Below are 25,679 nucleotides of genomic sequence, written 5' to 3' on the forward strand. Positions count from 1 at the left end.
AAATGTTATCCGATTCTCTTTCACTATTCCTCAGTTTCTCACTATAGTCTGCAGTCTGTCTGCCATTTGATTTGTGAGTAAAAGCAATGACAGAAGAAAACCTTTCCAGCTTAAGAGCTGTGATCATGAATTTTATGTGTCAGCTTGACTGGACCATGGGGTTTCCCAGGTATATGGTCAAACATTCTGGGTGTCTGTGAGTGGGTTTCACCATGACTTTAACATTTGAATGTGTGGGCTGAGTAAAGCAAATTGCTTCATCAATCAAAGTGAAGACCCACATAGAACAAAAAAGGCTGAGTAAGAGGGAACTTCTTTGTCATTTCAATTGGAATATTGGTCTTTCCTGCCATGGGACTAGAACTACATCATCAGCTCTCCTGGGTCTCTCACTAGCCAATGACAGATCTTGGGCCTTCCCAGCCTCTATAACCATGTGAGCCAATACTTCATAACAAATCATATTTATATTTCCTAACACATATTGCTATGGCATGTTTAAATTTTTAAGAGTCTATTTGAGCAAAACCTAATTCAAATTGGGCAGTGCCAAACCAAATGTGGTTAACAGGGCATTCCACGGACAGGAGCTAGTAGAGACTTTTATAGAGAAGAGATGGAGGCAAAGCAAGGACATTATCTGATTGGCTACAGCTTAAACTCTAGTTGGCTCTTTGTGATTGTTTGTTTGTAGATTTAGATTTCATAACCTTGAGACATTTACAGCCTTAGATCTTGGTTTGCTTACATAGGGTGTATACATATATGCACACTTAGACACACACACACACACACACACACACATTCTATTGGCTCTGTTTCTCTGGAGAACCTAATACAGGTGCTTAAGCCATAGAAACACCTTAACTCACAAATACGAAGATAGGCAAAATTCACGCAGAGGAATTTAGATTTGGTCCAGTGGACAAAAAAGAGACAATGACTATTTGTGCAGGGGTTACGTTTATTAAATGTACAACAGCACCAAACAAGACAAATTGAAATAGGGAGAGTATAAACGTCAAGAGACTACAAAAATAAGGTCTGCATGGATTTCTGCCTGGGGAAATGCAAATGAAATGGAAAATCTAAAAGAAATATCAAAGAAACAAAAATGCAAGAAAAAAGAAATAGAAAATTTAATTCCAAAGTTCCACTCTAAAATGAGAGTAGGATCAGACAGAAATGCTATAGTTAAGAAAGGAAACTAGGTTTCTGGTTTATTTCTTTATTCTTTGGCATGTAGGAGAGGTCTGATGGAGAAGATGATTAATTCAATTTTGGACATGTGGCATTTGAGGTGATGGCAGACATCCAGGTACAGATGACAATCTTAAAAGACAGAAACGGACAGAAGCTTCCTAAAATTAATTTAGGCTTTTACCATCCCACAGCAACATTTTATGCTCACCTGAATATATCCTTTGCCTTATTCAAGGGCATTATTTGGCATTGAACACCAGAGTAACGGGCTACTGAACCACAGTTCTATCATGCAGTTAGTTTCAGCTCTATCACTAAAAATCTTCAAATATCTTCCAAACTAATGCTATTCATATAATCTGCTAAGAACTTCCTTCCTCTCCAACATGATGTAAATTTGGGCAATCACACATGCCAATAATTTACACCATGATAAAAGGAAGCCATGAGACAAAAACAATTATAAATACTCAGGATTCAAGCCACAAGATCACTAACCCCCTGAAATCCTCCTAGAAATAGGACTACGTCCTATGTAAGTCTGGTCTGGAGGGCACTCACTCACCACTGTGCTAAAGACTTGGGTTTCTTTCTTCCTAACACAGCCACTACTATATCTGTTACCATATGCCACTCTCTCAAAGGGGCTAAGAGGATAGAAATAAGAGCTTAGTCACAGGGAGAACTTCATTCCACAATATGATTAAAAATTAATGTAGCATAACTTGAAACCAGTAAAGGCTGTTGCCCCAATACATACACATACACTATGACCACTGAAGCACAGATCAAAAATCTATATGATCTCAAATCCAACATCTCAAAAAGTCTTGAAATTATAGTCCTCCTGCTTACTGGCCCAATAGGCAGAATGACAAGTTGTTAAGCAGTGACAATATCCAAAGTGCATACCATTACATAGTATAAGCTCTAACTTTCTGCTATGCTTATAATAAAAAAGCTTTTCTTATTACCATATAGTCCCATAAATCTAATAATGCCTTTTTAAAATGCTGTGGGAAAGTATCTCTACTAATCTGAGTATTCTCAATTTGTGTTCAAATGGTAGGAAGAGCTCTTTCCTAATAATTTATATTACGTTACCATCTCTCTAAAAGTCTATGGCTAATTACTGAAAAAAGCTATAAATGTGGATTAATTTTTCCCCCTATTCCCAGAAAGTACATATTTTAGCAGGCTGTGTTTTCCCAAAATGGTCACAATATTTCCCATCCCACATGCTCTTCTGCAATATGGCCTTGCCACTCCCCACCAATGAGTCCAATTCTCTTAAATCTAGGCTGGTTTTAATGATTCACTTGCAACCAACAGAATGTGGCAAAAGTAATTATGAATGACTTCTGAGCCTAGATCTGTAGAAGCCTTGAAGCTTCTTCCTCAGTCTCTGGAAGATTCAGGCTGCCATGCTGTAGGCACTACATAGAGAGGGCATGTACGTCCTCTAGTCAACTGCCCCAACTGAGCCCAGCCTTCAAGTCACCCCAATCCAGGCACAAAGTGAAAAAAAGAAGTCTTCTTTCAAGTAGATTCTCCAACGCCAGCTGTTTCAACTCCCAGCCAAGCAAATCACACTCATCCATTCTAGTCTTCCCATCTGAAAACCAGATATTAAGGAACAAAAAGACCAGCACTTCTGTCTCTTCTCTGAAATCTTAACCCAAGAATTTGCGAATAAAATGTGGTTGTTTTATGCAAAAGTTTTGGGTGGTGTGAAAGGCAGCAATGGATAACCAGAGAAACAACAAGTAACTGGAATATGTATGCTGGGTAATGTGGCCATCCCCTCACTTTAGTGACCATATTCCATATTTTTTTCCCCTTCATGTTACTGAGACTTTCATCCTCAAAGAAAATTTTTTTTTGCCAATTTTGTTAATTTCCCCATTTATTTTGACAGTTCAACTTTAGAAACCATCATAACCAATAAAATAATTTCTTAATGTTTGATTTCCAGCTTATTGGTTTCAAAGTCTTATTTCTAACATACTCTCCACTTACTAGACTTAGTCTTTTTCACCCTTTTATTTCAATTTATGTTTGAATTAGGTCATGGCTACAGACATAATTAGTTGAAGCAAGATGTTGTGTACCCGACTATAACCATGATAAGTAAACATTCTGTCAAGCATTAGAATTATTTAGCACTTATCGTAAACAAAGAACTATACCAGTACTTCCGGTTTTATCATTATAAACTCTTTGTTAATGAGTTACCTATATTGAATTCTATATATCTACTGTCATCCACAAGTCTTACTTTGCCAGAAAAAGCTCATTTTACTTTTTTAAAATTTTTTTTTAACTTTAATTTTTTGAGAGACAGAGAGAGACTGAGCATGAATGGGGAATGAGCAGAGAGAGAGGGAGACACAGAATGTGAAGCAGGCTCCAGGCTCTGAACTGTCAGCACAGAGCCCGATGTGGGGCTCAAACCCACAGACCGTGAGATCATGACCTGAGCCGAAGTCGGACACTCAACTGAGTGAGCCACCCAGGTGCCCTTCGTTTTACTGTTTAACAAAAAGACTATCCTTGTTTAATGGATTAATCAGGAAGTTAAAGAAGAGTTTAAAAAAAAAAAAAACATGGAAGCAATTGAAAATGAACACAAAGCAGTCGAAAACATTGCAGCAAAGGCAGTCCTAAGAGGTAAGTATATTCCAACTGAGGCCTTTCTCAAGAAGCAAGAAAGGTCACAAATACAGACCTTTATTTTCTTTATAAATCTGCAACTAATTGGCAGAGAAAAACTTAGCCCTATTGTTTCTAAGTGTTTAGTCACTTCTAATTAAAGTTTAGACTTTGCAGAAGATATTCGGTTAAAACCGGCTATTATCACCCCAGTTACAATCGGAAGCTCTGTCTGCTGGACCTTGTTTGCGTTGTCCAAGCATTCCCACCTAGTGTTCTTTCTGTTTTCACCCCACTCAGCTGGGCCCTTCTAGGGGTGCTTCCATGGACATTCTGCTTTCTCACTGACATATACTAGGTGAACAAGTGTCACATCTGGCCACTATTATCCTCTTGCTGGTCTGGAAAGTGTAGAGGAAAAACACTGGGCAAGATAGTGGTGGCAGTAATAGTGCAAGTCAGTCTACAATAGATTAAGAACAAAGTGAAGCAAGAAAGGCTGATGAACAGAAAGAAAATGAAGAGACAAAAGAACCACAGGGGTTGGAGAATGGGTAAAATGTGAAAAGGAAAGGGAAAGCTGAAAGGTTAAGAAGTCCATTGATTCAATCAACAAATTTTTACACAGTGCCATACATTTGGTTTTTCTGGAGTTAAGACTGAGAGAAAAATGTGCCAAGTAGCTTAAGTAAAGGTAAAGATTATGGAATCTGCAAAGGGTAAGAACTGTGAGACTAGGATGTTAGATGGGTCACCCACAGACAGACTCTCTGCTAGCACAGGAAGCAACAGAGAGAGAGGTGCAGGAGGAAGAGACAGTTGGCCTACACCTCAAGAACTGTATTTACAGAAGAGTCTAGGAGTAATGGTTGACAGGTGGCAATGAGAGCTAGAAGAAAGATATTGTCTCCAGACGTTTGGTTGACGAAATATGTGAAAATGAGTTGGTCACCTACAAAGGCAGTGGGAAAAGCAGTATCCTATGGAGAGAGCCAGGTTTTCAATTAAAGCAAGCAGACAAGAGTACTTGATGATGAGATATGACTGCAGAGAAGTTTGTTCAACAGGGAGCAAGAGTTCTAGAGAAAACAAGTATAAAAACCCAACAAGCATCCAGGAAAAGGAAGCACACATTGCCTGAGGATAAGCTAGGTGACCCATGAACCTGCATTTGAAGCCAGGGCCCAGGGACAGAGAGAGATAGGAGGTAAGATAGAATGATCTGGCTTGAAGCTTCCATATGTACTCTGGTCTTATCATTCTGAACCCAGAAACTGTGGACTTTGCACAGGATTCCCAGTGTGTGAGAGACAGGTAACTAGGGTTAGCCTCACTTACAACTGTCTAACTTTGAGAAAGTTACCTTAAACATCTCCTAAGCCTTAGGGTTTTTTTTCCTGTAAAGTGAAGAGAATAATACCCAGTTGGTGAAGTTAAAATGATGAAACAGAATAATGTATCTAAAATGCTTAGCACAGTACCTGACACACAGTATTGTACAACACATTTTTCAATTTAAATGTTTTGCTTATTGATATGGTCCTACTAAGAATGGGTAACCAGGTGTGAATGGGACAAGCCTGCTTAGGTCCACCGTCTCCAATCTTGTGGTAAAGACAGTTGTGCTCAGCAGAGGAACTGAAAGGATCAGAAGGCTCTTACTAATCTGGCCAGAGTTTCACTTAGGTAACCTGAAACATGAAGAGGTTGCCAAATACTGCTTTGTCTCAGATATGTTCTGTCTCCGGTATGTCCTTGTGCAACTGTTAGATTGCAAGGCCCTGAACGATAAGCCCCTTGACCTATTTGTGTCCTCCACAGTGTCTAGCATTTATTAGACACTCAAAATGGCTACTGCATGATGACCCCTCTAGGAATAAAGTAAAAGAAGCAAAGTTCCATATCTCAGACATGGAATTCCAGAGGTCATATTTGGCACAATATCTCTTCTTTTGTTAAATAACTTCTATGCTAGTTTTCTAAAAGATGTTTAGATTTTATAAAATGTGATTTTCAGGTTTAACCTTTACACTTTTTGTTCAATGAAAAGGTAAAAATCTGAAAATATAGCCATATATCTAGTAAGTAAAATACTGGTATTTTTATTCATGTTATTATTTTAAGGATGACAAACTATGCAGAAATTTTATATAAACACTAATCAAGTTAGAAAAGACAGTTTGATCAAATAATTCACAAATACATCACTCTTCTCTTAAAAATTCTAGTTTCTTGTTTAATATTTATTGAAGACCTACAATTTTCTGGTTGCTAATAAGAAAACTTAAGCAAAATGAGATTCACATTCTAAGATAATATAGTCCACCTTATTTAGCCATGTGACTACAGAACAGCTGCAAGCTAAATTCCAGTATCCAGCTTCATCCCCTGGTTCCTCCACCATCGCCCATATTATTATACTCTGCAATCCCAGAGCCAGTAATTAAATATCAGATCAAACACCTACCACCCACCCACACAAATAAAACTAATTCTTAACATCTTCAGAATCCCATATCTGCCACTCTCAGCCAAAGACACAGATTCTCTTCCAACAGAAGCCATCTCCCATGCTGCACCTAACTCATCATGGGATATGGAAGTGATTTGGGCATTCTCCTAGCTACTCAGTGCCTCCTTCTAAAAAGGGTAAAATGGCACAGTCAGACAAATTGTCCCATTATTCATCTTTATCACTGCACCTGCCTCATGACATTAATAAACCAGCCTCCAAGTCACTGCCCACATTTAGTATACATTTAGGCACGGGACTCATAAATTTCCCTCCTATCCCAAATGTCATTACCTTTGGAGATTTCAAAAATGATGTAGAATCAGGATGCACGGGGGCTCAGTCAGTTAAGCATCCGACTTCAGCTCAGGTCATGATCTCACAATCTAACAAGCCCTGCGTCGGGCTCTGTGCTGATAGCTCAGATCCTGGAGCCTGCTTCAGAGTCTGTCTCTGTCTGTCTGTCTGTCTCTCTCTCTTTGCCCTGCCCCACTCACACCCTGTCTCTTCTTTCAAAAATAAACACTTAAACTTTTTAACTCGTAGAATCTAAAAGACAGTTACAGTTCTTTGAGATTCCTAACTCAAACAACTGTCACTCCCCTATAAACATTCTTAAGACTGTACTCTGCATCTCTTTTTAACTTGTTCCACCTCAAACCTCTCATGTTACAACTCCTTCAACTTCTGGGCATTATCTACATTCATACTAATGGTCCTCTCAATTCCTAAATTTTCCTTAATCTATCAGCTCCATCCTAACCCCACTTCCTTCTCCATGCAGCATACAGCTCAAGGGTAGATAAACCTAATTACTATCTATTAAAGTTCTTTTTTTTAATTTAAAAAATTGTTTAATGTTTTTATTTATTTTTTAGAAAGAGAGACACACAGAGCATGAGTGGAGGAGGGGCAGAGAGAGAGGAAGACACAGCATTTGAAGCAGGCTCCAGGCTCTGAGCTGTCAGCACAGAGCCCGACGTGGGGCTTGAACTTGTGAACCATGAGATTATGACCTTAGGCAAAGTCAGATGCTTAACCGACTGAGCCACACAGGTGCCTCTATTGAAGTTCTTTAATTCTTTTAACCCCAGTCCTTCTATTATACCCATCAGTCAAACAAAGGTTCTGGATTAATCATTTAAGAACTGCCTTCTTCTCTTCTACATTTGGTGAACAATGGTTCTCTCCATAGGACTCCATAGGACTTATAGAAAACTGTGGCACATTTAAATTGAGACCAAATACCACATCTAATTTTCTTAAGACAACAACACATCTCACTGGATTCTTCCACTTATCTCTGGTCAGTGATTTTCTCCTCCTTCCCCGAGCAACTATACTAAATATTTTCTATTCTGCTTAAGGCTCCAATCACTCATGATTTTAATTACCACCTATCTGCTAATGACTTTTAAATTTTATTTCTAGTATTGATTTCTCCTTTTGGCTTAAAATGAATATCCAAATGTTTGTTAACTATTTCTACCTGGATATACATGGCCATCTTAAACTGTGAACTCATCTCTTTCTCCCATCAATTCTGCTTCTCTCTTGGGCTAACCATTGATCTTTGTCTCCCAATATTCAAATCTTTGTGTAGTTACCACCTCTACTGTACCATGGTTGGTTGGTATAACCAAATAAAATATGACAAAAGTGGTGATATGTCACTCTATGATTATATTATACAAGGACTATAGCTTCCATCTTGGTCTTTTTCTCCAATCCCCTTGGATCACTTGCTGTGGAAAGGACAGGAAAGTATCCTGCTAACAGCCACAAGAATAAACTAAAATATGAAGCCGCCAGACCCAGTCACCTCTTCAGCTTGACTATAATCTCATGAGAGCCAAAACCACCCAGCTGAGTGACACCTACATTCCTATACCTCAGAAAACTGAGATATAAATGTTTGTTTTAACCTGCTAAATATGAGGGTAATTTGTTACAAAGAAATAGATGTTCTTTCCATATTCCTCTCAGTTGACTTAATATTCTATCTAGTCACTCAATCATCAACATTTATTCTTGTGATGAGAGACCTATTATCCTTAATCTTCCACTACAACAGATCATTATAAAGTCCTGACAAGTTTACTTCCTGTTTCTTAAATCTGCCCCTGAAGATTTTCCAAATCTTTCTGTTCTCTCTACTACCACAATCCTAACCCAGGCCCTCCTAATCTCTCATCAGTACTATACTCCAATACCCTCCCAATTAGGTTTTTTGATTCCTATCTGTCCCTGTCAAGAGTGAGCTATTTAAGAGACAGAGAAACAGCATCTGCATAAAAGTTAAGTTGGCAGGACCAAGAGACTGTTCTCTCAAGGAATGAATGACCCCAGTATCTTTGCAGACAAGTAACTGAAGTTTGATAGTCTTGACCATTTTAGTAAAATAGAAAGCAGTTTATCCACCTGATGTGGATAAGAGAAGCAGCAGCAATGGTAGGCAATTCAGAGAGACAGCAACATAAAACAATGCCCCAACACTGTGTGATCAGGTAGAACGGGATCACATGATATTGCACAGAGCTATCAATGTCCAAACCTTAGCTTCATCTAGCTGCTATAACAATTTGTCACAAAGCTAATGGCTTAAAGCAACATACATTTATTAATCTTAGAATTCTGGAGGTCTCAAAAGAGTTTCACTGGGCTAAAATCTGGAGGTTCTTGGGGATAATTCATTTCCTTGCCTTTTCTAGGTCCTAGAGGCCACCTGTATTCTTTGGCTCATGGCAACCTTCCATCTTCAAAGTCAGCAATGGCTGGCCAAATCTTTCTTACGTCTCATCACTCTGGCACTGATTCACCTACATCCCTCTTCACTGAGAAGGACTCTTCTGACTACACTGGTTCCATCCAAATAGTCAAGGATAATCTTTCCATGTCAAAATCCTTCACTTAGTCACATCTGCAAATATAAAGTAACATATTCAAAGATACCAGAGATTGGGCGGTAGACATCTTTGGGGGTAAGGAAATGAAGGGTGGCATTATTCTGCCAAAGTGCAGTTCCAAAATTTCTCTGGCAATGCTCCACAATCCAGAAACAGAGAAAACAAAGAGCAAAGGTGACTCAGGATTGGAATTAAAGATACACAGGATCAAGAGGACAGTATTAAAATGACAGGCTTGGTTTCAGTTCAAAGTCTTACTTTTTCTAGGCCAGTTAACACTGCTAACTCCTTCAAAACCACAGAGTTGCTCTTATCTGGGCTCCTTTTTCATCAGTATTTTCTGATAATCCCCAGGGGATTGGGAAAAGAAGGAATAGATAAATAGGAACATACTCTACTATTAACAACATTGAAAATACACATATTCTAGGTCATTTAAGAAAGGTATAAGTCAAGATAAGAAAAAAACAGTAAGTCTATCTGCCAAAAATTCTGTAGTTGAATAGTTTAAGTTTTCTGTACATTGTATAAAGTTAATTCAGAAACTTCCAACCAAATGTGCTGACTCCCAGAGAGTATAAGATTTGTAGTTCTTTTTAGATACCTAGACAAAGGCTTTTAACAAAAACAACTCCTACACTGACAGTTTATGCTGAGAAGGAAATAACTGCAAACATATTTTAAACAAACAATGAATACAAAAAATGCCTTTTTTTAAATTAAAATAAGTCAACACTGTATTTTCACATGTTTCACTCCCTGCCGTGGAACACTTTTTATATTTTATTCCTTTTTCTGACCTAGAACAAATGTGGTAGATTCAAGTTCAGAATGTAAAGATCACAGTTTAAATATAAGGAGAATATCCGGGTGCAATTTTGTCCCACATTTGATCATAGGGTGGCTACTAGGTGACTGATAACCCCACACAAAAGATGAGTTTTCCTGCTATCCCACTATCCTTTCCTACCCCTCTCATCTGTGGGTGCTTAGATAATAAAAGTCAAAGTCACGCTCATGTGAAGGTGTTCAGGGTGTTAGTAAGAGTCATAGTCACACAGGCCCAAAACAACAGCTGAGAACCCAGGGCATGAGTAAGTAAACAGCAGATGGAGTTCAGCATCCATTCTTAGATACAGTAGATGCTCATCATTTGTGGATTCCATATTTCCAAGTTTGTCGACTTGCTAAAAATTTATATGCAACCTCACAATCTAACATTCACAGTTTGTTAATCTTCATTCACATGTGAATTATAGCACTGTTGCCTATGAGTTCACTGTTAATGAATCAATTAGATATATTTAAAAAATTTTTTTTAAATTTTTACTTATTTTTGGAGACAGAGAGAGACAGCATGAGCAGGGGAGGTTCAGAGAGAGAGGGAGCTACAGAATCCGAAGCAGGATCCAGGCTCTGAGCTACCTGTCAGCACAGAGCCTGACGCGGGGCTCAAACCCACAATCATGAGATCATGACCTGAGCCAAAGCCGGATGCTTAACCGACTGAGCCACCCAGGTGCCCCTAAAAATTTGTTTTTAATGTTTATTTATTTTTGAAAGACAGAACCAGATAGACAAAACATGAGTGTAGCGGGCAGAGAGAGAGGGAGACACAGAATCTGAAGCAGGCTCCAGGCTCTGAGCTGTCAGCACAGAGCCCAACGTGGGGCCCCAACTCAAGAACAGTGAGTCATGACCTGAGCCGAAGTTGGAGGCTTAACCGACTAAGCCATCCAGGTGCCCCAGTAGGGGGCCATTAAACAGAAACACATACCGGGCACTAGGATGGGTCAGTTGGTTAAGCATCCGACTTCAGCTCAGGTCATGGTTTGTGAGTTCAAGTCCCGTGTCGGATTCTGTGCTGACAGTTCAGAGCTTGGAGCCTGCTTCAGATTCTGTGTTTCTCTCTCTCTCTGCCCCTCCCCTATTTGTGCTCTGTCTCTCTATGTCTCTCAAAAATAAGTAAATGTAAAAAAATTTTTTTAAATAAATAAGTGGAAACACACATAAAACAAGGCTATGTGTTGACTGGTTGATGAAAATGTGACTGGAGGGTGTCACAAACATAACCCTGTATTCCTCCCAGAACATAAATTCAAAGAATATAACCATCTCAAATATTGAGAATCAAATCTACTTTACTTGCTGTTAAACCTTTACTTTTGATAGCTGTGGTCCTTAATAATGTAGATTATACCACCATCAAAAGATAAGTTATATTCAAAAACATACTTGTTAAAACTGTGTCAACAAATACTAAACAAGGGGCAGGGGCCTGGAAAATGGGTAGAAACTGAAATTTACTGACCTCCTCTCCTACACAGATTATCTCATTTAATCTCTACAGTAATCCTATGAGATTGGATTTGTTATTCTCATTTTACATTTGAGGAGACTGAGGCTCTAACAGGTTATAACTTATTAAAGGTCAAACACTAATACATGGTGAACCTGAAATTCAAACTGGGGTCTGTCAAACCCACTGAATCACACCTCTGACTTATAATGATGGGCACTGCTGCCTCACTGGGCCATATGGCTATGGGTCCGTGGCTCTCTGGCCTGCCCATGAGAGACCTAAACCTAATATTGTCCCATGAACTCCTGGGTTTCAGAAAACTGAAATTCTTCTTACACGTCAACTACCTCCTCTGAACAAATATGTTATAGATTAGTAACCAGAGAATGTGCTGGTGTTATTCTTTATATTATTATTAAAAACCTTATTAAAGACAACACGGGAAGGCACTAGTTAGTTTATCTAAGAAAATGAAATCTATAAATTCTACTCAAAAAAACCCCAAAAAGTTGCACACAATTAAGCATTTAAATTATTCAGATTAAATTAATCTGTTGATGAAAATGTTCACCTACTTCATTCCGGTCATATTTTCTCACAGATCTGTTGGGGAAAAACCTAAAAATATATGTAGTGCAAAAGTAGAATGATAATTGAATAGTATTAAATAATCAATAGTGTCTAGCACAACATCTGTCATGGACTAGGCATGCAACAAAAGTTTACTAACAATATGGATATATATGCTCTATTTTAGTCATATTTAAGTAGATCTTTGGGGGTACGTAGATGGCTCAGTCAGTTAAGCATCCAACTTGATTTCAGCTCAAGTCATCATCTCACAGTTCGTGAGTTTGAGCTGCATGTCAGCCTCTGTGCTGACAGCGTGGAACCTGCATGGGATTATCACTTTCCCTCTCTCTCTCAAGATGAATAAACTTAAGAAAAAAAGATTTAAGTAGATCTTCCTGTGTTACTGAGTAGATTATATCATATGTATACACACACACACACACACACACACACACACACAGCTTCCCTTCAAAATTACATACACTTTGTTTTTAAATTGTTTCACTATGCAAAACATTTAAGAATAAGAATGAGATACTATTTAGAGTTTCAGTTATGAAATGTTTTCTGAAAAAGATGAAATTCTTTTTCTTTTAAATGTTTTATTCATTTTTGATACAGAGAGAGACAGCGCATGAGAGGGGGACGGGCAGAGATAGAAGGAGACACAGAACCGGAAGCAGGCCCCAGGCTCTGAGCTAGCTGTCAGCACAGAGCCTGACGCGGGGCTCGAACCCACGAACGTGAGATCTGACCTGAGCCGAAGTCGGAGGCTTAACTGACTGAGCCACCCAGGGGGCCCCAAGATGAAATTCTATTACTGTGCTTAAGGAGGAACAGGATGAAAAATGTAAATACCTGTGAGCACACAGACACACATTCAACAGAAAAAACGAAATCTTCCCAACTAGAAAGTCAATGTCTAGAATTTGTGTATATTCAAACTTTACATTCACTTTATGAGAGAAACAGGGCAAATAAAAAAAGAAGTAATTGAACTTATTCAGAAATAAAATTTCAGGGGCACCTGGGTGGCTCAATCAGTTAAGTATCTGACTCTTGATTTCAGCTCAGGTCATGCTGTCTTGGTCACGAGATGGAGCCCCAAGCCAGCCTCCTTGCTGAGCATGGAGTCTGCTTAAGATTCCCTCTCTCTCCCTGCCCCTCTCCCTCATTCTATCTCTCTCAAGAATAAATAAAATATTTTAAGAATAAAGAAATAAAATTTCATTATTTGCCATAAGATTAGTGTAGGGTTAGCCTAATCTTCTAAGCATATACTAATGATTGTAACACTGATTGAGAGGTAATAAAGGACTCTGTGGAACTTATGAAGGGTATGGTTTAAATATAAATACATTTGGAAGATGGAAATTTATTAATCCCTATGGTAACTTCTAGTTAACTAAAAATAATTCCTTCTCTAATAATTTTGAATAGGGGTTTATCTTAATATTTTCCTAAAATTGTAAATTTTAGAGATAACATAAATATTAACAATACACTTTATAAACCAAATTTTCATTTTTAAATCTCAAAATAGAGATGGTACATATAAATAAGGAAATACAGATTCATAATTTTTAGAAGTCATTAAAAATACCATCTCCTTGGGGCACCTGGGTGGCTCAGTTGGTTAGGCATCCAACTTCAGCTCAGGGCATGATCTCATGGTTCATGGGCTGCTGTCAGCGTAGATCTTTTGTCCCCTTTTCTCTCTCTCTCTCTGTCCCTCCCCTGCTTGTGCTCTCTCTCTCAAAAATAAACATTAAAAATAATGCTATATCCTTTATAATAAATTAGGCAGCACATTAGGACCTGAATCTAAACTGTCCAAATACCAAGTATTCTGGTCAATCATGGCTTTTGTTTTTCCATCTACTTTGGTAGTTTCAACCTCCATTAATATCTCAAAATGAAGGTAAGAGATGTAGGACAAAAAATTTACATATTCAACTTCGCTAATTTTGTACATTCCTATTAAGGTTTATTAGGAAAGATGTAATCAATAATGCAATAAGTTTGAGATCTACAAATGACAGTACTCAGTTATGGTTTAACATAACTTTAAAAATACAGTCTCTAACTAGGTCTCATCAACGGCTCTAGTTAAGTTCACCTTGACCCCATAGGTGATTTTACTCTGTCCCCCACGAAGACCAGCTATGTAAATCTGAGGCTGGGGCACTCGGGTGCTGCCTTCTCTCATAGACTGTGTGCTGGCATCCTTTGGTGGGTACACCTGTGAACAATTTTCTCTTCTCATGTGACTAAGGTCAGTTTGTACTGAGTGAGTAACCTTCTGACACAAATTGGCCAATTTTATAGCTTTTCTTCTTAATTCCCATTCATTCCACTCAGTACTCTGTTATGGTTTAACAGAAAGTTAAGAATAAAAAGTTTATTTTCTCAAATATTTGCTTTGGTCTCACATGTTAAGTATAACAAAATACTGACTATAATTGGCAATCGCCACCTGCAAAGACTGGCGTTTCCAAAATTCATTTTTATATATTAATTGATTGGCAGTCAGAGACTATTTTCAATATTTCAAAGAACTGTTAAGTTCCCAGTTCAATCTAAAAAAGCCTGTGTCTCAGATCATGCTTGGGATATAAAATGTAACTTTGATAGTATTATTTCCCTATTATTTTTAACTTAGTTTTTTATTTGCAAAAAAAAAAAAATCCTGAATTAAGTTAGCAATTGTCTCCCACCTTTCCTCAGGTGTTGATTTCCAAAACGGACTGAGGGAGATACCAATTCTGACAGACTTAATGTTCTTCTCACTCACATAAGTGGTCTACAAAATAGAAACTTCCAGTGGTGAAAAAACAAGTATGGCATTACAAATTTTCATTATTCACACCAATCCCATCTCATGGCACAATATTCAAGTTTATTTGAATGCTCAAAGATTAGAAACGTTTTTAGATCTCCCAAGATAAACTGAAAGGACAGAACATTAGTTTCTTTTATTCCTCTGTCCCCACTCCAATTACCTCCTATTGTCATTCAGAAGCTAAACAGCTTTACAGACCCAACTTACTCTGCGTTCTCATCTCAAATTTATGACATACAACATTTTCAGAAATACTAATAATTTTAAAAATTAAAGTATAAGGATTTACTTACTAATTCAATTAAAAGGCCAGACTGCTTCACTAACATTTTGCTGAACCTTTCTCTTTCATACCACTTTTTAAGAGGTTGGCAATGACAGGACTGCAGATAATTTTCATAAACAAACAAATAACACAGAGAGGGGTGAAGGAAGAAAAACTGGTAAACTTCCAAGTTCCTACCTTCAGGAATGAGATCTAAGCAATTACCCAATTAAATAAGCAACCAGGAAAGGTTGCCTAAGGAAAAAAATTTAAAATAACCTTTTAGTAGTAACTTTGACACCAAGTATGACAGTCTCCAAATCAACGTAATTAAAACATTTTTTAAGTCTGGAATGACTAAAGCTGTTAATAAAAACATAAAAATATTATGACATTTATCTGAGAATACATAAAATAGCTGTTATAAATTTGCCAAAGTCACAGTTACACACTGTACAACCTATAAATCCAGAGCGACAGTACATCACGTGGGTTCACTGTCCCTAGAAATCTGTGATTGAAATGGTAAACACAACATGGCTCCGACATGAGAAAACCACCACCAAAACAACACCTCTTTGGCTTCTTAGGAAATGAATGAGGAGTACTAGTTAGAAAGAAGGCGGATGCAGGGAAAAGAGACCTGCTAGCACAGCTGCCCTTCTCTCTGGTTCCTGTTCAGGTTCTATCAGGGGCAAGCTGTACAATCTTCAAAGGACTTTGGCCCTCAACTTCTACGCCTATGAAATGAGAGTGTTAGGCTGGTCAGAATCTGTGGTTTCTTCCAGCTCTAAACTTTTTAACTCTAAAGGCAGTCCCTTTATCAAAGTCTGGACACTGATAAATAGTATATCAAGTTTTTGTGTCCATTAGTAAAATGCAAGATATCAATTCAAACCACTCAACTATGACTAAAAGATTACACCCAAGCTACTACATAATAGAATGGCAAGGCTGCAATGAAGTAAGAGAGGGGAAAAAAGATCCTACATTTGGTATGTGCTAAACTAAAACAACCCAAGTCATAACCCAAACTGTATCCTATCAAAAACAGTATCTAGGTAATTCAAACAAACTAGTGAAAAGTGGGTTGTATTTAATGTACAGAAAATAGGATTGTCTGAAAATTTCACTAGTGTGTTGGCACATTCGGTTTTAGATATAGTAAAAGCACTTAGTATTAAATGACTGATCACAAGACTATTTTTTTATTTCCTAAGAATCTGCTATCAATTATCTACCTTTTGAAATGACATATAATACTTATATTTTAAACAAGGTGCTTTATGTTTTTATTTTTGCATCAAAATATGAGTATATTATGAAATAATATAGCTTTTGAAGCAGTTTAAGGGGAATCCAATAAACACTGAAATATTTAAAAGCAATTTAAGTCTAGTGAAATGATCTAGCATTAACCCAGAATAGCAGATACAGTCCTTAAAAATATTTACTGTAGAGTATAACAAAATTACTTGCTACAGCATCATCACCCTCACAATCACCATCTTCAATAAAGCTTTATTAAGCTTTTATACTACATGCAAAGTATTCATATTAAAGTTACTTTAATCTCTACAGCTGAGGAAATAAGTCAAATTAAAGAAACAAGGCACATTTATAAGCACAATAAACATTATTTCACAAATCTGTATTATTAAGTACCAATAGGAAGTACAGGCAATAAATGTTATGGTAATTCAGAGTAAGGCAAGCCTAACAAGGTCTAGGTTGGTCGGGGCAGTGGTAGGGAGAGGGATGGGACGGGACGTAAGCTAGCTACTAAAAGACGACTTTTAAGAAGGACTTGACTAAGCACAGAGAACTCAAACTATTACTGCTCTTTGGAAACATATACTGTACCTTATTCTAGTTATGTCAGTAAGTGATAACTAGACTAAATTGTATCAAAAATATAACCAACTAAAGAGGCACTGGATGAGCAGCTAACAGAACATATTATAAGGGAAGTTTCTATTGAGAACCAAAGACAATCAACATTCCAAAGCAGGTGTCAGAATAGTCTCAAAACTTAAAAAAAAAAAGGGGGGGGGGAACAGTCTAAAGAGAAGTGTTGAGATGTGCTATCTCCTACACCCAATGTAAGTGAGAGAAGCCTGAAACCTGACAGGATTTTGGAGGAGGTTTCCTTGGGGAGAGCTACAGAAACAAGTGTCCTTGCCTTCAAGAGAGAGGACAGATGCTTGCCACTCATCTAAAGCCTAGGGGAAAAGGCTTTAATGGGACCACCTGAAGACCTTAATATGTCTCAAGCACTCAGAAGTATATACTGAAGAAGCATCTGATCCATCCTTGGAAAATCTAAATGATAAGAAACTGGATTAAGAGGCACGTGAGAGTAAATGAGAGATAGCTGAACTGGGACCACTATCAGTCTGTCTGGACAAAGAACGAATGCTCCCTACAGACCAAAGTGGGTCCTATGGGAGAGAAACGGCATAAGCTGGAGTCATCTAGGTGTATCCAAGAGGGTTACCTGAAGCTTGAACTAACCTCAGCAAAATAAACATGAAGGCCCTGCAACATCCAAGAGGCTGTGGAAGGAGTAAGCAACCAGCCAGAATACAGATGCATTCTCATGGTCAAGCAATCTGAGGTGAGGAATCCTGAGCAATGGAGGTAGGAGGTAGAAAATGCAGGAGTGAAGAATGAGGTTTTTTTAAATGTTATATTTATTTTTTTTTTTTGAGAGAGAGAGAGCGCGTGAGCAGGGGAGGGTCAGAGAGAGAGACACACATGCAGAATCTGAAGACAGGTTCCAGGCTCTGAGCTGTCAGCACAGAGCCCAACACGGGTCTCAAACCCACAAACCGCGAGATCATGACCTGAGCCAAAGTCAGATGCTTAACCAACTGAGCCATCCAGGCACCCCAAGAATGAGCTTTAAATGTGTGCCAAGTCTACAACAGCACTGAAACTAGATCTCCATGCACCATTCAAGTGAAGTTTGCTACTAGTCTTTCCTCTCTTCCCTTCTTCCTTTTCCAATGGGGGTGGGAGGGTGTTAAATCAGGAATGGCAAGACAAAGCAAGAGTAGAAAAGCCCAGGAAGAAGAAAAAAGTCATGATGCCCCACTTCCCAATTACTGGACTCCCCCTCACAGTAGGCAGAGCTGGGAATAGACATGGGGGAGAAGCATTGTCCTTAAGTTAGGTTTGGTTTGGGGTATTTATTTGTTGGCACTGAACATTTTAATAATCAAATTGAGACTTCTGCAGTTAGTTACTGAAGGACAACTTGTATTATCTGAAAACAACTAAAAAAGTCAAGTTCATTACTACAGGCAGGAGATGAGCCAATCTCACAAACTGAAAGGGATAGTTAACACCAAAAAAAGCTGTTTGATTATTACATTACTTATATTGCTTTCTCCCTAATACAATAAAGAGGCAACACAGTGGAGGGTAGAGAAGCACACAAATGTGATCCTATTAAATATAACTCAACCCACCCAGCTTCTCTGCCTATCCTAATATGGCTCAGCCATTAGTGGTCCCCAAAACCTGCCATAATATGACTCAAAAATCTAAAAGTGATTCTTAAAATTTGCTGGAGTAGCCTGAATATAACAGATTCACTTTAAAAAGCAGAGACTGTGTCTTGCTCTGTGTTATACCTCTAATGCTTAGCAAAGTGCCCCTTACATAAAAGGTGCTTAAAAAACTGTTCTTTCTAGGAGATGACTGCTATGTTAGGTTCTAGGGAAACAGAATCTGAATATGTCTGCAGCTGAGCTGGCTTTTTAGTTAAAAATATATTGAGTCTTACTATGTACAAAATTATAATACAGATTACTTTCATATTTATCCTTTCATAACTAGTCAAGTATTTGAAAAATGCATGTATTTTCAATACTGTACTAAAACAATACAGAATACATGTAAAAATTTAAATAGAATTAATGTATATATTTTTAAAGAATTTATCAGAAAACTCTCTAAAGAAATACAACAATACTATTAACTGCAAACTAGTTTATTTTAAAAATAGAGGCGTATTTTAAAAATATATTACCCAGTATTTTATTAATACTCTGTTGGCATAGATTCTCTCTTTTCAGTGACAGCCTGAATTAAGAACCTGCTATCCTAGAGATTTATAGTATCATCATCCCTCTTTTAAAGATTAGGAAACTGAGGCTCAGAATTTAATGACTTGCCCAAGGTCATATTACTAGTAATCAGTAGAGCCGGAGTTTTAATTCAAGAAAGTCAGATTCCCAAGCCACGCTAACTATAATGCTGAAGAGTGCGTACTACTGACTCTTTCCAAAAGATATAAAATCCTATTTTAATGATTATGATGTCTAATTCTGAAATATATGCTAAGCTTCCAACCTACCTCTACTAGTGTGAATTAAACTCTTCCTGAGTGAAAATTCTATGTAGCAGATACCAATGAAGTATCTAACAGTAGATATATTAATTATGATATCATTCTGATGGCAGTATTTACAAGAAGTGTAACTGTAAAATTTGACAGTTTCCAAAATGGTACAAAAGGGATGCATGTCTTATTGTGTGTTTCAGGAACTAAAGGGTGTTGGCTCCAACAGAGTGCTATTATCTGATTATTTCATTGTCACATCTTCTCTTAGTAACAAATGCAAGAGATAGGGGTGGGACAGATATTCCAGAATAAATCAGTGCTTCTCAACATGAGGAGAGTCCCCCGCCCCCCCACCTCCTGGGGACATTTGGTAATGTCTAAAGACATGGTCATTGTCATGATGGTGCGTGCAGGTGGGGAGTGCTTCTGGAATCTACTAGGTAGCACCAGAAATGCTGTTAAATATCCTAGAATGCACAGGACAGCCCTGCCTGCCCCTAACAAGGAATTAGCCAATCCAAAATGTCAACAATGCCAAAGCTGAGAAACTCTAGTACAAGGGATTAAATGACTGAGGCACTTAGCAGAGGAGGTGGTGTGTGTGTTTAGAGACTGTAACTATAAACACTAAATCAGAGAGTCCAAGTAACACTCAGTAAAGATTAGGAATAGCACTCAAGCCTTGAGGAGCACTGGTATGGGGGCAGCTTCCTGCCTTATTAAAGGTGGGTGATCAGAGAAAGCGATAGCAGCTTCTATCAATACTCTCAACTTTAACAGTTGTGCTGTTTTTTTTTCTGATAAAAGAACAGAAAATTGAAAAAGCATAAGTAAACAGAAAAGTAGTTTACTGGATAGATGAGAAACTTCTTTTATTAAACTGCACGCAGTTCCACTACCAACTTGTTCCTATTACGTACATCAAGAACCTAGAGAATTACAATCTCAAATAAGAACAGAGAGTGTTGTGGACACAGAATAAGAAAATCCAGAATAAATAAATATCCATTTGCTTCATTTTGAATATCGGTATTCTGAAGACCAAACATGATTTTAGGAAACCCGGCTTTGAGGTCCCAAACATATAAATGCCCTGATGGTGTACTGTTGTTTCCTACTGGGCCTTCCTCCTCTGAATATGAGAATCATCTGTCACAAGATTAAGAGTAAAAACTGAGCAAGCTCTGAGACAGAGTGAACCTAAGACAAAAACCAAACACCAAATTCCCCCCAGTGTTACCATTATGTTCTTGTTCCTTTTTCCTTTGCTCTTCATAGGAGCCTTCCTTCTTCAGTCCTATCATGTTAGTTTTCTTTCTACCCTCAGTCACATTTCTTCACCAAAATCTTTTTACCCTCTTTTCATTCCCTTTTCACTCCCATTTCCTTTCTTCCAGCTCTCTTACTCTACCCACTCCATGCTGCCAACGAGGGCTGGAATTTTATAATGGGAATTTTGGAGTTTTCTGAAAGAGTCAGACTTACCTATTAGTAAAGGCCCATGATGCCCATCTCTCTTCATACCCACACTACTGACAAGTGGTTAGTCAACTCAGCTTAAACACATTAAGATCACCTCTACTAACTTTCCGAAACCACGAATCACCTGTTCTCATTAACGGGTATTGAAAGATCGCTTATGACATCCAAACAGAGCAGCAGAATCTATTTGAATTGCTCTTGCTTCACAGTTATTAACTCCTCATTGTCAACATTACATAGAAAAAAAGCTCACCATCCTAAACTACAGTTGGCCAAATTTGCAGGCTTATGCGCTTTGAAAATTGTCTTTTGATAGACTGAAACATTTAACTAAGTGCAGACACATGATTCACCTAACAAGCCTCGTTTGGCATTTTGTCAGGATAGGGAATGACTCATTAAATCCCCCAAATGGCACTCAAGGTATGTTTTACCCTCCTACATTGCTCAGGTTTATTCTCCCCTGAGTAGGTAGCCCACAAGATACTGATTAATTGCGAAGATTCCGGGTCTTGTTGGGTAAATACGGTACTGTACATAATACAGTAGTATAAAGGCTCGTGACGTCTGGGCAGATGCATGAGAGCAAAACTAAACTATTTTATTATTGTGCAATAAAGGAAGTAGGTCCTAATTTGTTTTGTGCTGGTTTACCCCCATAAGGGCAGCGGGGTGCGAGCCCCATACACCCAGCCGTGAGGTTGAGTTATCTAGTTTAAATGAACGTCTCCGGCGTTCCACCGAAGTTTGAACGGTTCTTGGAGCTTAGTCTCTGGCTGTTGCTTCCTAAAAGGAACCCCCTGAACTCGCCCCGGTCCCGGAATCGCAGCCTCCCTGCTTGGCAGCTGAGCCCGTCGCGGCCCACACGGGGTCCCCGCCGTGCTGACCCCGCCGCCTCTCTCTTACCTTGGTGAGCTGGGCGATTTTCTTGCTCATTTTCAGGTGCAGGTCCTGGCTGTAGTCCATGCTGTGCCCCGCCTGCTGCGCCGCGGCCGGAGAGGGCGCGAATTTGGCCGCCCCGGCCGCCGAGCCACCGTAATAGTGCTGCTGCCAGCTCATGCCCGGGGTCGCCATCTTCCCGATAGACCCCGGCCCGGGCACCCGTCCTCGCGCCCCGGGGGCGGGCCGCGGAGCAACAGCGTCTGGGAGGCAAGAACCCCGGCGGTCGCTTCAGGACCCGACCCCCGGCGTTTGACAGTCGCGGCTTCAGGCACCCTCCGGCCCCCTACCCCCGCGCCCCCGTCACTCCCGTCCAGGGACGGGGCAGCCCGTCAGGCTCGAGGCCGCGGGCGACACCGGCGCGGGGCAGACGCCCGGGATCCGGCGGCGGCGGTCCCGGCCCGGCCCGCTCTTGCCCCCTCTTCAGCTGACGCTTGGCGGGGGCGTTGTGGGCAGCGTGGCCCCGCAAGTCCCGCTCCTACCCAGAACCAGGGACCTAGCAAGACGGCCGCCGCCGGGGCTGCGGAGGGAGGAGGAGACGGGGCGGGCTGGTGCGGGGGGAGGCGGGGACATGGAGGAGGACGCGGGAGCCTCGGAGCAGCCGTTACCAGGGCGCGCGGCCCGCGGAGCGCGCGGGGACGACGACGTCATTTCTCCGCAGCCAAGCCCCGCCCCGCGCCGCCGCCGCCAGCCCCGCAGCCTCGCGGTGACTAAAAGGCACCCGGGGAGGGCTAGCAGGGACCCGCCGCCAGGTGCTTCACCCCGTGGTGGGGACCCCGAGCCCCGGCCAGGGCGGCGAGCCCCATGTGCCGTGCGTGGGGTCCTAAGTAAAAATTTCTGAGAGAGAGGATGAGGCTGTGGTCCTTTAGATTTGCAGAACGCGTGCCGATTTACTGACGATTTTCCACGTGCAACATCGCGTGCGCTTGGGCTAAGTAGCTTTTCCTCGAGCAAGGCGTCAAGCTCAAGTCCAGTTCCCTCCCAAAGCTGGCCTCAGCACCGCAGACATCGGTAATGATGTAGCCGGGAATGGAATAATCCCTGCCTTGAACCTTTCAAACAAATATGATGGTTACCGTGTAGTAGGCCGACCTACTAAGTGCCAAGCATTGTTCTGCATTCAACACCAAGTATCTGTGTTTGGAGAGATCACACCTCATCAGTCAATAGCATAGCACTGCACCCCTACTTTTTTCTAGTTTTAATGAAGACCAAGACGATTATATATGGAATCTAGTTGTCTGGAAGTGAAGGGGAAAAGCAGAAGCTAGAACAAGATGCCAGCTCCTTAAGGAATTGGGGCTGCGCCAAAATGTGTCATTACTTGTGCGTTTTCACTTCTCTAAATGTGTTTTTTCCTACTGATTTTCTCCTAACATCTCTACTCCTGTAGGTCAAGTGATTTTTTTTAAGTGTATCCTGTGTTGAAGTAAATTGTTTTAGGGCAATCTTAACAAACTTTAAAAATGTAGAATTGTGCCTATTTAAAAAATTCTGTTCTCCAGGCAGTTTTGCAAAACTGAATTCCCCCACATTATAATATGTGATTTCTCTTTAGCATGCAACTAACCATTGTATAAACTTGAGATTATTAACAAATCCGATTGGGAAAAAAATTATAAAGTATCTGTGACAAAATCTAAACCAACAAGGTGAAAATTGAATAGCATCCTGAAATATTTCCAGAACTGTTGAAATTCCAGAAAGGAAGACTGAAATTGGCTACATCTTACCCCAGGTGCTAGGTACTCAGCCCACTTCCACCCCAAGCCCCCCAAATAAGTTGTCTAGTTCCAAGGTTCTGAATGGAGCAGATGGCCAGAAACAAATATCATGCAAATTTTGCTACACTCTTAAACTCTAATGATTCAATGAACTTAAAGAGAAGTAGGAGGTAGTGTTATTTCATCAAATTCTAGGCTTAGAAGATTAACAATCATTTTTGAACTCCTGCATCCTTTACATTCTATACAGAAATGTATGCTCAAAAGACTCCCCATTTCCTTAAATTTTTATTACTAAGTTTTGTTAGGGAAAAGGTGCTTTTGGTTTTGTCTCTATAATATAGTGGAAATTGTATAATACTGGAAATAATGAGACCAATGTATAGCCTTGGCTGAACCTGTTTGCTCCTCAAATGCCTCCTCTGAAAAGAGACAGTATCCCATTCTAACTTGGCAGATAGAGGTTGTGGCCCTGGTTTACACTGAACCCTATCACATGAGATCCCCCCGTCACTGTACAGCATAGCCCAAGAGGAGCCTTATCCTAAATACTATACTCAGAAGACATCCAGTATCATTCCATGAATTTAATATTTTTGCCCTACCACAATGGGATAACACAGGTTATCTGGTATAGAATTCTATTCAATTATAAATGATATAAACATAAGGAATAATATAATACACCCATAATCTTATTACCCAGAATCTCATTTTTAAAAATCCAATAAAGGAGCACCTGGGTGGCTCAGTTGGTTGAGCGCTGGCTTTGGCTCAGGTCATGATCTCGTGGTTCATGGGTTTGAGCCCTGCGTCAGGCTCTGTGCTGACAGCTAGCTCAGAGCCTAGAGACTGTCTTCAGATTATGTGTCTCCCTCTCTCTCTCTGACCCTCCCCTGCTTACACTGTCTCTCTCTCAAAAATAAATAAAACATTAAAAAATAAAAATAAATAAATAAATAATAAAAATCAATAAAGGAGGTGTGCAATAGAAAACAGGTGTGCAATAGAAAACCTAGTTAGGCAAGAAACCCTTATTTAGTAATGCCTATTGTGTGTCAGGTGCTGTTAGGTGCTGAGGTAGCAGTAATGACTAAGAATCAGTCTCTGTCCTCAAAAAGTTAGCAGTCTAGTGAGAAACACAATAAGGTGCAATGCAATGTGGTGTTAAAGGACCTCACGAAAGAGGCACTTAACCGCATCCGAAGTGTCAGAGAAGACTTCACACACCCAGAAAAGCAATCGTTGAACAGACTTCTGAAGGATGAATTTTTCAAATGAGAAGGATAGGAAGGTGGACTACAAACTCTGAAGCTAGAAAGGGCAAAGCCCTGAAGAGAGAACATAATCCACTGAGGGAGCGGGAAGTGTAATGACATGGCTGGAGCAGTTTGATGGGATATTAAAATATGAGAGAGAGCGGATATCAAGATTATTCATGAGGGTGGTGCTTATTTACCTTGATAAAGGGGTGGGATTTTATTCTGAAAGCAATCATGAACCACTTAAGGGCTTCACACAGAGAATGCAATTTCAGATTTGCACTTTAGTAACCTATTTCTTGCGACTGTTGAAAATGGGCTCAGAGACAACTTTATAGGCAAGGAGACTAGTTATGAGGCTCTGGCACTTATTGAAGTGAGAGAGGATGGAACATTGACCTAAATTATCACAGTGAGAATAGAAAGAAATGGATGTATGTGAAACATCCATAAGGTAAAATAGACAGGACATTGAGGCTGAGAAAGACAGAGCTCCGCCTGAGATAGACTAGAGGAGGAGGGGCAGGTGGGGAAAGTGGTAAGTTCAGTGTAGAACATGTTACTTTTAAGGTGCCTGTGGGACATTCAAATGGAGATGTTCGGTTACAATCCAATACAGAATAGGAGAGGTAATATGGTAGTCAAATTTGAATACAACACGGGAAG

General features: G+C 39.7%; 1 protein-coding gene across 4 annotated transcripts in view; it reads right to left on the minus strand.

Moving 5' to 3' along the window:
- FAM184A (family with sequence similarity 184 member A) overlaps positions 1–22,276 on the minus strand; it is a 119,609-nt gene extending 97,333 nt beyond the window's left edge. The window contains exon 1 of one of the 4 annotated variants that reach the window (XM_029945379.1): positions 21,995–22,276. In XM_029945379.1, coding sequence (XP_029801239.1) covers positions 21,995–22,162 — 168 coding nt within the window. In that variant the 5' untranslated portion in view covers positions 22,163–22,276. The remainder of the gene's footprint in view (positions 1–21,994) is intronic. The other 3 variants (XM_029945376.1, XM_029945378.1, XM_029945377.1) reach the window with 3 other exon arrangements.
- Positions 22,277–25,679: the final 3,403 nt, after the last annotated feature.

Source organism: Suricata suricatta, chromosome 7 (genome assembly GCF_006229205.1).
Source record: "Suricata suricatta isolate VVHF042 chromosome 7, meerkat_22Aug2017_6uvM2_HiC, whole genome shotgun sequence".
NCBI classification, from domain to species: domain Eukaryota; kingdom Metazoa; phylum Chordata; class Mammalia; order Carnivora; family Herpestidae; genus Suricata; species Suricata suricatta.